General features: G+C 37.8%; 1 protein-coding gene across 10 annotated transcripts in view; it reads left to right on the top strand.

The window, feature by feature from the left end:
• The window catches only part of LOC128746179 (protein unc-13 homolog 4B), a 110,175-nt gene that overhangs the window by 74,432 nt on the left and 21,555 nt on the right, over positions 1-14,188 (top strand). For all 10 annotated transcript variants that reach the window (XM_053843290.1, XM_053843283.1, XM_053843262.1 and 7 more), the window contains one exon: positions 7,606-7,861. In XM_053843290.1, coding sequence (XP_053699265.1) covers positions 7,606-7,861 — 256 coding nt within the window. The remainder of the gene's footprint in view (positions 1-7,605; positions 7,862-14,188) is intronic.

Here is a 14,188-nt window from a genome sequence, read left to right as displayed (position 1 = left end):
AGAAAATTATTATTATTAATCTTCTGGATGCGATTGAGGATTACCTTACAGCGTACTTTGAGAGTACTTGCGGTTCACTATTTGTGAACCTCAAGTACTTTATTGCACTTGGGGATCTAAAAATCTACTTGTAGACGATAAATGTCCAAACTTCCACTTCTGATGCCATGTAATATTTTTGTAAGGCAGAAAAACACAATACAATCAACTTTCGTTAATTGCACTAAGCTCTTAGCCCATTTAGTGAAAGACTTTCGTTAATTGGGTTTTTTTTCGTTAATTGGGTTGAGATGTCAAAACCGAGGGATACATCGATAGTTTTTGTCAAAATCGTCGCAGAAAGGTTTATAAAAATATATGCCTTTATCAAATACAGTATTAATATGAAACTTAATCTTTTCGTTGTAGAAATTTATTTCTAGATTATTTAAAAAGTAAACAGTAGAATTTCATACGACAATGTTAACAGATATTGGCAATTTTAACTTTTCACCGGGCCACTTTAACTTTTCATTGGGAGGGTCAAGTTAAAAAATGATCAGAAAACGATATGTTTCAATTGTATTTAATTCAATTAATTTTAATATTTTCTATATAAATTATATTCCACATTTGAAAGATTACATTCAAGAGCCCCTCAGAAGAAAAAATACACTGTCAGAAATGACGTTTGACTTCATTTTTTTTTGGCTACAGCCCAATTAACGGGAGCCCGATTAAAACGCAGCCTACTTAAAGATAGCCCAACGAGCGAAAATTGGCTGTACTTTTGTACAGCTCAACAATTTATTACGAATGATCTTTACATTGCAACGGATGTGATTGACGAGTTGGACGCACCAGTCTAACTGAATTACACATCTATAACAGCCCTATGGTTATAACAGTGCTAGTTTCAACTTGATTATTACAGCCAAAAGTCGTTTGGTTGTGGTTACTACAGCGTGATTTTGCATTTAGTGATTGTAATAAAAAATAATATCATGTAGTATTTCTTCTAGAAATCTGAATATCTGATTCATCGCAGGTCGGTTGTTCCACGCTATAGCTTTAGGCAATCGGACTTATGAATAATTCGGCAAAAGAAAGATACTCTTAAATGTCTTTGGCCACTTTACTTTTTGTTCTTACTGTAGTGTCCAAAGACATTTAAGAGTCATTCTAGTTCTTACGTTAGCACGACTACGAATTGAAGTTAAAAGAAAGATAATTTGTTTTATAATTTCTTTTGTATATACTTACACTTACAATTTTGTTGTACACTTTTTGTACATCAAACTTTGAACAATTTACATAATCCAACCATTCCATTTCAATTTAGAGACCAGGCTTTTTTACTTTTGTTTGAAATTAGATTAGCAAATTGTTTTTCGCTCATCATATTTATATTTACTGTATTTTGAAAAGCACATGCTCAGCATATAAATTATGAATAACAATTTCGTAATATGATATATGGAAAACATTTTACTAGATTTTGACAGCAATTCGATTTAAACTCTTACAGTACTCGTATTCGTGTGAAAGTTGTGAACCAAGTTGTCAGTTGGCACGCAAAGATGTTGGACTCGGCTTGAATGATCCGGCCAACATTTTGTGTTGATAATTTTAATTTTAATTTAAGTTTGAAAGAGCATTTTTCCATTATTTTTATTTTTTTTTTTTTTTTAGAATGGGATTTGACTACTTTGTCCATTAATTTGAACTTTTGTAGTATATCCCTGTTTACCGTACGTGCCATGCAAGCCAATTGCCATTATAGACAACTAGTCATTTGCTCCTGCACGCTCCCAGTCAGGTATAATATGGTTTATGAAACCGATAACCTTCCCGGGATTGGCAGACCAAATTTCACTAGGAGATAAGCATCTCTTGTCAAGAAATTTAGCTCTGCTCGTGTAAAGCGCACTACAACTGCAGAGCAGGTGCTCCGACGTTTCGCTTTCAAGATTGCAGAAGCGACAGACATCATTGTCAACACGACCCATGTTCTTCAAATGATGTCTACTCGGACAGTGCCCTGTTACTAGGCCGGTGTATGTACACAGAGCTCTCTTGTTGAGCTCTATGAGCTTTTTAGTAGTTTTTACGTTTGGATTAATGAATCTTTTTGACTGGTTACAACCTCTGACAGCCATCCAATTGGCCGTCACCTTTTGTTCTTCCCAGCGTTTAAGTTCCATTTTGATTGTGCATTTTGATATACCGCAAAAAGGCTCCGGACCGATGAATTCCGAATTGGAGCCCGCTTTTGCTAGCTCGTCTGCTATTTCATTGCCTTCAATGCCACAATGCCCTGGAACCCAGTATAGATTTACTGTATTCATTTGGCATAGCTGCCGTAATGAAAGAATGCAATCCCAGACTATTTTTGATGTGCATTTGCAAGCGCTTATCGCTTTCAATGCTGCTTGACTGTCAGAGAAAATGCATATATTTGCATGCTTATATCTTCTTCTCAAGCAAACATTCACACATTCAATTATTGCAAAGATCTCCGCCTGAAACACAGTTGGCCATAGTCCCATAGCCACTGATATTTTTGTTCCAGGGCCATAGATTCCAGCACCAGTTTTTGAACCAATTTTTGAGCCATCCGTGAAAAATATCGTTGAGCCTTGACGAACCATAGAAACTCCCCTCTCCCAGTCGGAGCGTGAAGTTTCACACACCTTGTAGGGAGTATCATAGTTATCCTCCGGATTCATCCAATCTCCGTTCATACTTAGCACGGGCCCGATTTTGAAAAGTTTCAGAATATTCATGTGACCAGAAAGATCCGAAATATGCCTGAACCTTTTAAGCCTTAGAGCACTTTTTTCCGCTTCTATTTGTACGAATTCATGCAAAGGCAGCAGATTGAGAATTGCATTTAGGGCTTTCGATGGAGTGCTACGCATCGCTCCCGTTATTGCAATGCTCGCAAGTCGTTGGAGTTTTGCAAGTTTTGCTTCGGCGGTAACTTCTTTTGTTTTTGGCCACCACACTAACGAGGCGTACGTTACTTTTGGTCGTATGATAGCCGTGTAGATCCACATGATCATTTTAGGTTTTAAACCCCATTTTCTACCAACGGTTTTCGAGCACAACCATAATGCACTGACTGCCTTGCTTATCACGGCGTCGAGATGTGCATTCCAGTTGAGCTTAACATCTAGGACCAATCCTAGAAATTTGACCTGTTCACTAAATTGGATTTCTCTGTTTTCCAGCTTGAGAGGCTTCAAGTTGAGTTTCCTCCTCTTTGTGAATGGGACGATTACGACTTTTGCCGGATTAATGCTAAGGCCCTCCTTTCTACACCAGATTTGGGTATGTTTCAGAGCCTGTTGCATTCTTTCTGAAACCGTATTATCGAATTTCCCTCTTACCATGATGACCAAATCGTCTGCAAAGCCTACAACTTCGAAACCTTTTGCTTCAAGAGTTCTGAGTAAATCGTCTACCACCAAGGACCACATAAGTGGCGAAAGAACACCTCCTTGAGGACAACCTTTCATAGCCTTTATCATTATAGACGATCCACCAAGCTTAGAAGTGATTTCTCTTTTTGCAAGCATTGTATGAATCCAGTCAACAATGTACTTGTTAAATTTTCTTCGTTTCATAGCATTTTCCATAGATGTGTAGGAAGTATTATCGAAAGCTCCCTCAATATCCAAGAATGAACAAAGAGCGAGTTCTTTAACTGAAAAGGATTTTTCAATTCTTCCCACAAGCGAATGGAGCGCTGTGACTGTTGAGCTGCCAGCTCGGTATGCATATTGAAATTTAGATAATGGATAAGATTGCATGTACGTTGAATCGATGTAATCCTTTAGAACTTTTTCCATTGTCTTCAACAGTACCGAAGATAGACTAATGGGTCTGAAGGATTTGGGATTCGTCCTATCTCTCCTACCACCTTTTGGTATGAAGATGACTTTTACTAATCGCCATGTCGATGGAATATAATTCAACCTTAAGCTTGCCCTGAAAACCTTAGTAAGGGTCGGTATTAGGATTGCTTCACCCTTTTGAAGCAAGGCTGGAAAAATCCCATCGACACCTGCAGATTTAAAGGGTTGGAAAGATCTGACAGCATTTTCCACTCTAGCTGTTGTAAAAATTTCGTCAGCAATGTTTAGTGGTAGATCTTCTGCCCTGCTAGACTCTGATAAGATCTCTGCAGAACTTACTACGCCAATGCTTTCCGAAACCCCACATTCAGTCGAGCCCGGAAAATGAGTTTCCATCATCAGTCTTAGAGTATCGTTAGGAGTTTTAGTGGAAGCCCCATCCTGATACCTAAGGTTGCCTAGTTCTATCGTATGATCTTTAGCAAGGGTTTTATGTAGTCTTGCAACTGTTGGAGTATTATTTATGGATTCGCACGTTCTCATCCATGTTTTCCTCTTAGATTTCCTAATTTCGTTTTTGTATTCAGTGAGGGCCTTCCTATATTGAGCCCAATTTGAAGTGCGTTTTGCTAGATTAAACATTTTCCGAGTACCTTTCCTAAGACGTTCCAACTTGAGATTCCACCACGGCACGTCCCTGTTAGAGGACGACTGCTTAATAGGACAGCTGATGTTGTAGGCATTAAGAATTACTTCGTTTAACTTTTGTGAGAGTGATTCAAGCTGTTGATTTGAGTCAACACTACCATAATTATTAAGTTCATTTGTGTTTAAGTAATGAGTATACTGATCCCAATTTGTTTTCCTAGGATCGCGGAATGTTACGGGCGGAGTACCGCCTTCCCCCCATTCAAAAACAATGTGTTTATGGTCAGAGAGTGAAGTTTCGTCTGAAACGTGCCAGTTCCGTATTTTTTCCGAGATTACAGAGCTACACAGTGTTAGATCTAAAACTTCTTCCCTGATTGCATTTGAAAACGTAGGCTTATTACCCAAATTACATATGTCTATGTTGTTATGTGACAAATATTCAAGAAGATTCTCACCTCTAGTATTAATGTCGGTACTGCCCCACACGGTATGATGTGCATTCGCGTCACATGCAATGATGAAGGACCTGTTGACTTCCCGGCAATATCTGATGAACGACGCGATCTCAGGAGGAGGCACCTCTGGGACATCACCCGGAAAGTACGCTGAAGCCATTATGACCTCTGTCTTTCCCCTGGTGGTTGGTACCTCAACCATGACCGCAACGATGTCACGTTTAATGAATTCTGTAATGGAATAGCATTTTAGTGTATCTTTAACGAGAATTGCAGTTCGGGGTGAGCTTTGATTCTCGTCGTAGAATAACTTACATGTTTGTGTATGAATACCAAGTATTATTCCTTTATTTGACCATGGCTCTTGCAACAACGCCATGTCCACTCCCTCCTTTCCGAACCTCCTGCTTAGGATCGCCGAAGCGCCTCTAGCATGATGGAGGTTCGCCTGAAGGAATTTAATTGGTTTCATTGTTTTTGGGTTTCTCGCTCCTCGTTTCGTTAGGCGGAGCAGTGGACCCAGAATGCAATTCTCGGGTGGAATTGTCGCGTTTAATAATTTGCCGTTTCTCGTTTGTCCAAACTCGCTCATCTGTTTGCCTGGAACTACTAGCTAACGCCTCCGATTTGGCTCGGCTTGGTCCCGCACTCGAGTCATTTGGTCTTTTTTGCTTGGGCTTGTCTTCTCGGCTATTTTCGATTCGCCGCTGGTCCTGACTTATCTTCCTCAGCTGCGTTTCTCCAAAACGGAAGTTGAGGATAAAGTTACGCTCCAATAAAATTTTTAGCGATGCTTCATCCAAGTGCAGCTTCCATTCTGCATGATGGTTCGGGTTAGTACGCTTAATGATCTTCCAGCCCGTTGTGCTTATTCCGTCGTTTTGACTCTCTATGAGTCCTTTAAGCCGCTCGTCGCTGTAATCTGCGCTTAGCAGGAAGAACGCGTGGAACATATCTGGACGAGGTATGTTTTTTTCATCCACAGCAATCAGTTCAGCGTTCTCCCAGGGGGTAAGAGACCGAGTCACATCCTTCAGCCATATAGCAGTTTCTTGATCCTTACAGGATAGGACTAAGTAACCACTCTTATAGCTACATTTTGCAAACTTCGGTTTTACCGTCGCGTGTCTTTGGTCTTCAATTTTCAGAAGCAATGCATTTTGTACGGCATCCATATTTGCCGTTGACATCTGTTTACTAGGATAGCCGTTTAGGATTATCCCTACCTTTACCGTGCTAACTACATCCCTGAAGGAGCGACCGGGAGAGTTAAAGTCGGCTGACAAACTTTTAGGTCGCTTTTGGGCGCCTCCAGCTTTTCTAGCTTCCTTATCACTCTGATCACACTCCATTCTAGACGTGGTTGCTTGGTTACAGGGTAACCCAGCGCGTTGCGAAGGACATAGGTGAGGTCTAGTCCTTTTAGTGTTGGGTTCCCCTCCACTACTTCCTAGATCACCGTCTCTTGAACGTTTGACAGCGTTTTTCCATTACAACTGGGAGTTGTTTCTATAAAAAAATCAGAGGGGTTGTGTACAAGACACGACCGCATATATAGGTGACGCAGGACTACGTAAGTCTCTTTGTAGTGATAGTGGCATGTATTCATGCTTGTAATCATTCGATTCTTCATGTATACATGCTATATGCAACATATATACATGCTACATGCATTGTATGTAACATTTATCAAAGTAGTAACATTGCATACGTTCAATTCTCAAAAGATTGTGCATTTGAAAAGAATTTAACAAAATCAAGAACACAAACTATTGCTTTCCCGCTACCTTACTGAAATTAAAGATTGTTTTTATTATCCATGGTTTCCCACGTTGAAGGGATTTTACCAATTCAATCCTATTTTATCAACAGCACATCTTTTCACTACACTTCTAATGGAACGGCAAGCATGCGTATTCATACAGAGTCGTATTATAACCGAACAGTACAGCTGTAGCACATTTTTCCAACACAGATATCAAGTTCCCCGAGGTTTAATCGTCTCGCAGTACAGAATTTGCGCTCTGTTGGGACAGCGAACTTGTGTCATTTTTTCTGGCACACTTCCCTAACACAGACTTCAAATTGGACTAGGTTTAATCGCGTTCGTAAGAAATCTGTTGGCACGAGAGGGCTTTGTTACTCTCTCCGGCGTACTTCCCAAGCAAGGACATCAAAATGGTCTAGGTTGAACCGTGGTGTTAAGAAATCTTGTTGAAATGAGGAAACTTGGTCACTTGTTTTGGCTTACTTCCCAAGCACAGATATCAAATTGGTATGGGTTTAGATCATCGTAAAGAATCTTCCAACCAATCACGAAGCGAGAATTCTGGTACAACATAGGTTCATTATTTTCAATTTTTCAATAGTTCATCATCAAGAATCCATACTTTTCTTCATTTGGGTCAATTCTTAGAAGATTTTCCGATCGATTGGTGTAAGAATATTCAAAATCGATTGGAAAACCGCTGAGCTACTAGCGCTCAAAACCTTTCATTTTTCGTGACGCTCGCATTTTTCGATTTTTTGGAATGACACCCTATCTCAAAACTTACCGTAAGACGTAGTCCTACGTCAAAACAAACTTATGTTTATTATTTGTGATATTATCTCGATTAATATAGTATTAAAATGTACCGCATTACTGTGTCTCATTTCAGAATCCAAGATTTGGACGGAGGCTTCTTCGAAAAGTTTGGTTCAATTTTACGCCAAAAGTCACTAAACCACGACGAGATTATCAATGCGCGGTTGGAACCATTTCCCGAAGAAATAACAGAGGGTGTTCAGTTCGCTGGTGCTCAGGAGTCTGTTCCAGAAGGAGATGACAGCGGAAACGAAACATTACCGGAAAGCGATACCGAAGAGCAACAAACGAAGCAGAATGAGTTTATTGGTCACGCATTTGGATGGAATGTATGTATATATGTGTAACTAAATGTTGTACCAATGATAGTAAATGGACAGGTTAGGAAGAACGACGCATAATATTAGTAAAGACAACTAATTAGACAAACTATATGTCCATGGTAATACCACGTGGTCAAAAAATATCAATACAATCTATAAAAATAACAAACTTTATGAAGTATATCCTAATTACTTCGACTGTTTTATTGTATTATGTTGGCTTCTGTTATTGTTGGTAAAGTGGTGTTACTTCAATGAGCAAATTTTATCATGTTGTGAGTGGAATCGAAAATAGACTAATCACGATCAAGGGTGACATCAAACTCCAAAAATAAACCCCATTGTTCGGCGCGGTTTGTTTTTGTAGTTTGACGGCCTTAATTCATTTTTCGCTACCAATACCATCAAATGTCTTCTTCTTCCACTTTGGTTACCAATAGGCTTATCGACTACCTAACCTGTGCTTTTTTACCATTGACGTTGTATTCTTACAGTCGTAGAGATAACCAACGATTACAGAAGCTAAAAACTACATACTGAGGGGATGCACTGTGTTATCCCTTGCTATGTATCGCATCCATCCTTTGCATGCATCCTTTGCGGATAACATCGAAGACTACAGAACTCAAGACTGGGCACTATATTAAATCTCTTCGGGCAGGGTTAGTACGCTCTCCACGGACGACGCGACGGTGGCAACTGCTAGTTTGTGTATGTGCCATCATTATAATTTTAAACAGTAGTAACTCCATTGAGATGGCGTTAGAAGTATCGTCCTTCGCTGTGTATATGCAAGCCATCTACTTTGCCCAGTTTTGAGTTCTGTAGTCTTCGATAACATCCAAAACTGTAAGCGCTTCCAAAAATAAAGTGTCAAATTCAAATGCTGCAACGCAACGTGAAAAAAGAAAATAAGCAAAACATCGCGTTTGACAATTCGATGTTATACTCGCAGTTCTCGCTTATGGTGCATTCCATTGCGCACTCACCGGTTAAGGCCCAAACAGCATGCTGCGTCAACGCATCCGGTCAGCGTCAATTTGACAGTAAACCCATGGAAAAACTGCCAGAATAACGCAGACGGACGCGTTGACGCAGCATTCTGTTTGGCCCTTTAGTCTCAAAAATTAGGTGATCTGCAATTAATGGCCTATGTACTATCGACGTACGTTCAAAATAATTCACGTCTTTTGTGAAAAATTACATAAATTACGCTACACACAGTTACGTGGTTTTCAGTTTATCATTAGTAGAAAAAATAACATCTATCTGATTTGCATGTTAACGCATTAGGCAAACCATGTGGAATTCACAAAACAGTACAGGAAAAGTTGGATGGAAAATATTTATATGGTTTTACACTTGATATGTAAGTAATTCTTTGTTAACTCTATCCATGATCTAGGCGTTATTATCGAAGTTCAACGAACACATAAGTTATAGCCACTGCTAAAGCATAGGGGAACTGTGGATAAGACGAACAGGTTAAGAAGAACATAATACATACAATACACAGAACTTATGATTTATAAAACCTAAATACAGTTTGCTTCAGTTCAATATATTGTTTTCAAAAGCAGGTATTGAAATATTTAACAAAGAATGTTTTTCAATGTGTATTTTAAGAGTATAATCAATATATATAGAATGCCAGTGTCGCTGGTGTTTCATGGATATTTTGGTGGCAAACATGTTGCTGGTTCGTGTCTTGGATACTGGAACTATATTGTCAAATTGTCCAATAGAAAATTTTCCTGCCGACGAAATACCCCAAAACGACCAAATCGGGTGATTTATCCTACGTGATTTACGGAAAAGCAGAAGGATTTTTTATTGGGTTGCCTTTTTAGTTTGACAATCAGATTCCCGTTTCGAATCGATCACTCACACATATGCGCATACAGTGTAAATACGTAATTTTCAAATGTGTGATGTTTACCACGAGCACTGCAGCGACACTGGCATTCTATATATATTGATTCTACTATTTTAAGTATTAAAAATGGTCCGAAAAAGTGAACTTTTTTAGTGCTGCGGGTGAAACGGACAATGTTTATTGTGAATCGCCTTAACGGATAGCATATTATTATTTTTAACCCTTAACAAATTGAATACGTAAAATATAATGGTGTAGCGGGCGAAAAGTGAAATGGGCAGTCCACCACCTCCGACCAGGGGCAGCCAATTGAAAATTGTTTGGCAGCGCCAATATTGTCAACCATTCCAACATCTATTTCATGCCTGGCCGCTGCTAATTTGTTTGAAGACCACGTTTGCCGGTTAAAGTTTCATTTATATGCATGAAATATTACTAAGAAGCAAAATCAACAATTTTATTATAATATATTCACTGACCATCTTACCGAATTGAAATTGTCCATTCCACCCCATCATTATAATTTTTTTTAAAGCATTCACAATTGTGAACATCCAAATAAAATTACCTATTTTTTCTATGCCGACGTTACTTGAAAAGGTATTAAATCAAAATACTTCATGTTATGGGTAACATTTTAGAATTAAACCACTCAAAAAGCTTAAGGGGTTATATACAGTTAGAATTTTCGAAAAATCGATTTTCTATTTATTTCATGATCGTAGTATACATATATTTAAGTATGCACACAGAAAATTTCATTCCAATCCGGCAAATATTAACGAAGTTATACGCATATTTGTAACGACGTGTCAGAGCGATTGAAGAAGGAACGCGAAACTTTGAACGCGCGTTTCTCAAAACTGTGTTGTCAAAGTCGGTGAGCAAAATTACTCGAAAACGGCTGAACCGAATCACTTCAACTTTTGACACAAGTGTTCTGAGGATATATTCTAGAGATTAATCGAAGATTTTTCCTCACCGATTAATATTTCTCATTTTATGGACAATTTAAGAGCGAAATTTATGCCAAAAATCGATTTTGTATGTTTAACAAGCCGCCATTTCGTCAAAAATAATTATATTGTTAAATCCCTCGATCAATCTACAAACAATATTTTTTTATCGCCGATTACTTTTTGGTTTTTCGATTTTCGATAATTCAGTCCAAAGATATCGAGCTCGCCGCAAGACGCTTTATTTTAGAAGAGTTCCAGGAGATTAACTGTAGCAGCTATTTGAATAACTTTTCTCAAACACAAAATATGGGTCATTCCACATCAAGTGATCGAGAAAATATACAAACTTGTAATCGACCTTCTCGGATTTTCACCAAACTCGGCCAAATTGTTCGTTTTGGGTCAAGAAGCAAAAATCCCAAGTTTGGTACCGATTGGACTTTCCCTTGATTTTTGGGAACCCCCCTTTTTATTAGAAAAAAAAGTCATTTTCGTGAAATTCGCTTATTTTCTTTTGCTTATATCTTCGTAAATAGAAAATTTAGAAAAAAAACTTTGTTCTATATTTTCATGGGAAATCATCTAAGGAATCTGAAAAAAAATATTATTTTTTTGCGGCAGTGCTGCCAAATACATTTATTTTCGATCTGAAAACTAAATTTGTATTTTTCTCTCAATAAGTACAATTAAGTAGTAAGTAGTAAATAAGTACAAAAAAAAACTTCTACAAAGGCTATAAATAATTCTCGGACGGTTGAAGTGAAATTCGAACTGTTACACGCAACTCAATGCAAATATCGAATTGTTTGCGAAATGCATTGAGAATATGGACAAATAAAATGCACTTTCCCAAGTATTGATGTGTGATGGCAAAAATAGAAGCGATTTAGAACACCGATTTACAACAGGTCATCGTTCTGGTAGGTCAGGCAAACCGGATAGGAAGAAAGTAGTCTACGTATACAATTACGGTAGCAGCGTATTTCGGTGAATAATGTTTTCAGTTACATAACATGGTTATGCATTTTATTATCTGAGGTGTGCTCTTTGATTTAGAAAATGTAAATCACTTTCATGCCAGATTGGAATGAGACATATTTAATATTTAATCTATTGATATATATTGTAGCTCTTGCTCGGTTGGATTTATCTTCTTATAAAATGTCTGAAACGGCTACCATCAGATAGTGAGTTCTTTCGATTCAGGGCTAAAGCCATAGCGTAAATTTGATCACGTCAGTTGAGAAAAAATCATTTTAGGATACTTCTGGACATATAGATATATGACATATGAACAGTTGACATTTAAAAAAATCGTCTTCGTTCCGATTTTCCGCTTTGCGTTCGTAAATTGTATAGACATTAACTTGGTTTTTTCCTGTTGTTGTCACATTTCCAGGGGTTACAATTTTGTTTTGGCCATGTACCGAAATAATTCTGTAAGACCAGAATGCTTCAAATTTACTGGCAATATTTTTATTTCTTCAATTTTATTATTCAAGCATATAGATAAGTCCTGGCGCTGTATTTCGATGAAGTGTTCTTCTGAATTCTGACATTCTGAATTTTGTTCATCAGACTTCAAAGTCAAAACAATTTGATAGTTAGATATCGAACTGCAACTAAAATACCTTTATTTTTTTTAATATCTACATTTCTGGCATAATTCAAACGGAAATACACTCAAGTCGCTTTTTACGCGAAGGATACGTCCCGCGTAAATCAAAACCGCGTAGAAAAACCGCGTAAATTCCGAAATTCGCGTAAAAAACCCGCGTAAATTCCAAAATTCGTGTAAAAAAAGCCGCGTAAATTCCAAAATTCGCGTAAAAAAACCAAAATTTCGCATAAAAAAACTTTGTGGATTTTAACACTACGCAAAAAAATAAACGTTTTGAGCACATCCGCGTAAATTCCGAAAATCGCGTGAATTCCGAAATTCGCATAAAAAACCGCGTAAATTCCAAAATTCGCGTAAAAAACAAACCGCGTAAAAAGCGACTTCAATGTACTCGCAATACGATCCGCTTCTTTTCAGGAATACGACAAAGTGCGAGAAGTTTTCTGGGTAGTTCATATGTATCGTGATTCCACTGTTGTGCGATAATCACCCTTATTCTTGTGTCTGTTCGAATCATATTCGTTTGAAAGTAAGTAAAACCAATTTGTATTCTTGTTTTCTTTCGAATCAACTGGAACGTTCGAACGTCCTTTCCTTTTGTTCATTCCAATACGAGAATAGTGCTTTCTGATTCGTTCAAATCCAACTATTCGTACGAATGCAGGATTCGGCCGTAAACAAGAATAAGCCATTTAAACATTGACATGACAAATATTATTGAATTTTGAATTTCTATATAATCAAAGTTTTTAAAATTTTGTTGAAAATTAAAGCTAAATTTAAAAGTTGAAATCAAAACGAAGTTTTGAAGGATCGTAAAAACACAGTTCGTTCTGTGAAATTGAATGGCCAATTACGGATTTCGAAGCTAACGAGGTGCTACTTTCCACGACATCAGATACAGGAGTTCGGAGCAGGGGTGGTTCGATCACCTTGAATAAATTTAGATTCATTTGACAGTACCGTCTCAGTCGAGCAAAATTTGACAAAATTGTGTATGGCACATTTGTAGAACTAGTTATTATCTACAATTTTGCTGAAAATAGTTTTACTGTATCCTTTGTATTTAAGGTACTACAATGCAAGTACCTCATTAGTGACTTCATTCAGCCATATTGGAGATAATAACTAGTTCTACAAATGTTCCATATACAATTATGTCAAATTTTGCTCGGCTGATACGGTACTGTCCAATGAATTAAAATTTAGTCAGTGATCGAACTATCCCTGGTTCGGAGCATTCCACATAACCGAAGGTCGAACAATAAGGTCGAAGATAGAGAAATTCAATTAAGAGTGTGGCCAAGGTAACTCACACTCATTTGTTTATCTGTCAAATCATGAATCTAACGATACGAGCAAAAACCTATGCAATTAACTAGGAACTGTTCATGCTTGTTTGGTTTCGTTAAATGCAATATGATTGATCTGGTCATTTGGAATTAAGTTTCCATAGTAGAAGATAAACAGACGCTGCTGTTTGACGCGCTTGGCTAAGAGGATATTCAGATAAATCAACAGACAACGGTCTGTGTAACTAATAGCGAATTTGTTTATTCAATCCGGATTGCAACTGGATGAATTTTATCTGTCCGACAGGAGCAAATGAACACAAAAAATTCATCCGGTTCCTATTCGGATTGAATAAACAAATTCGCTATAAGAAGATAGACTGGATCATTCCACGGCAGCTAACGCAAGGCGAATCACAAAAAGTTTTTCTAAATTCGCTCAATCGCAAAGATTTACACTCTAAAAAATTGCCACGTCGCATCCACGTGAAAAATCGTGTAAACTTCTGTACAGCAACTGACATGAACTTCCTGTACTAGTTAATAGAAAAGGTGATAAAATTTAACGGAATCGCACGTAAACTG

Source organism: Sabethes cyaneus, chromosome 1 (genome assembly GCF_943734655.1).
Source record: "Sabethes cyaneus chromosome 1, idSabCyanKW18_F2, whole genome shotgun sequence".
Taxonomy (NCBI): Eukaryota; Metazoa; Arthropoda; class Insecta; order Diptera; family Culicidae; genus Sabethes; species Sabethes cyaneus.
This window is presented reverse-complemented; position numbering and strand designations above follow the sequence as displayed.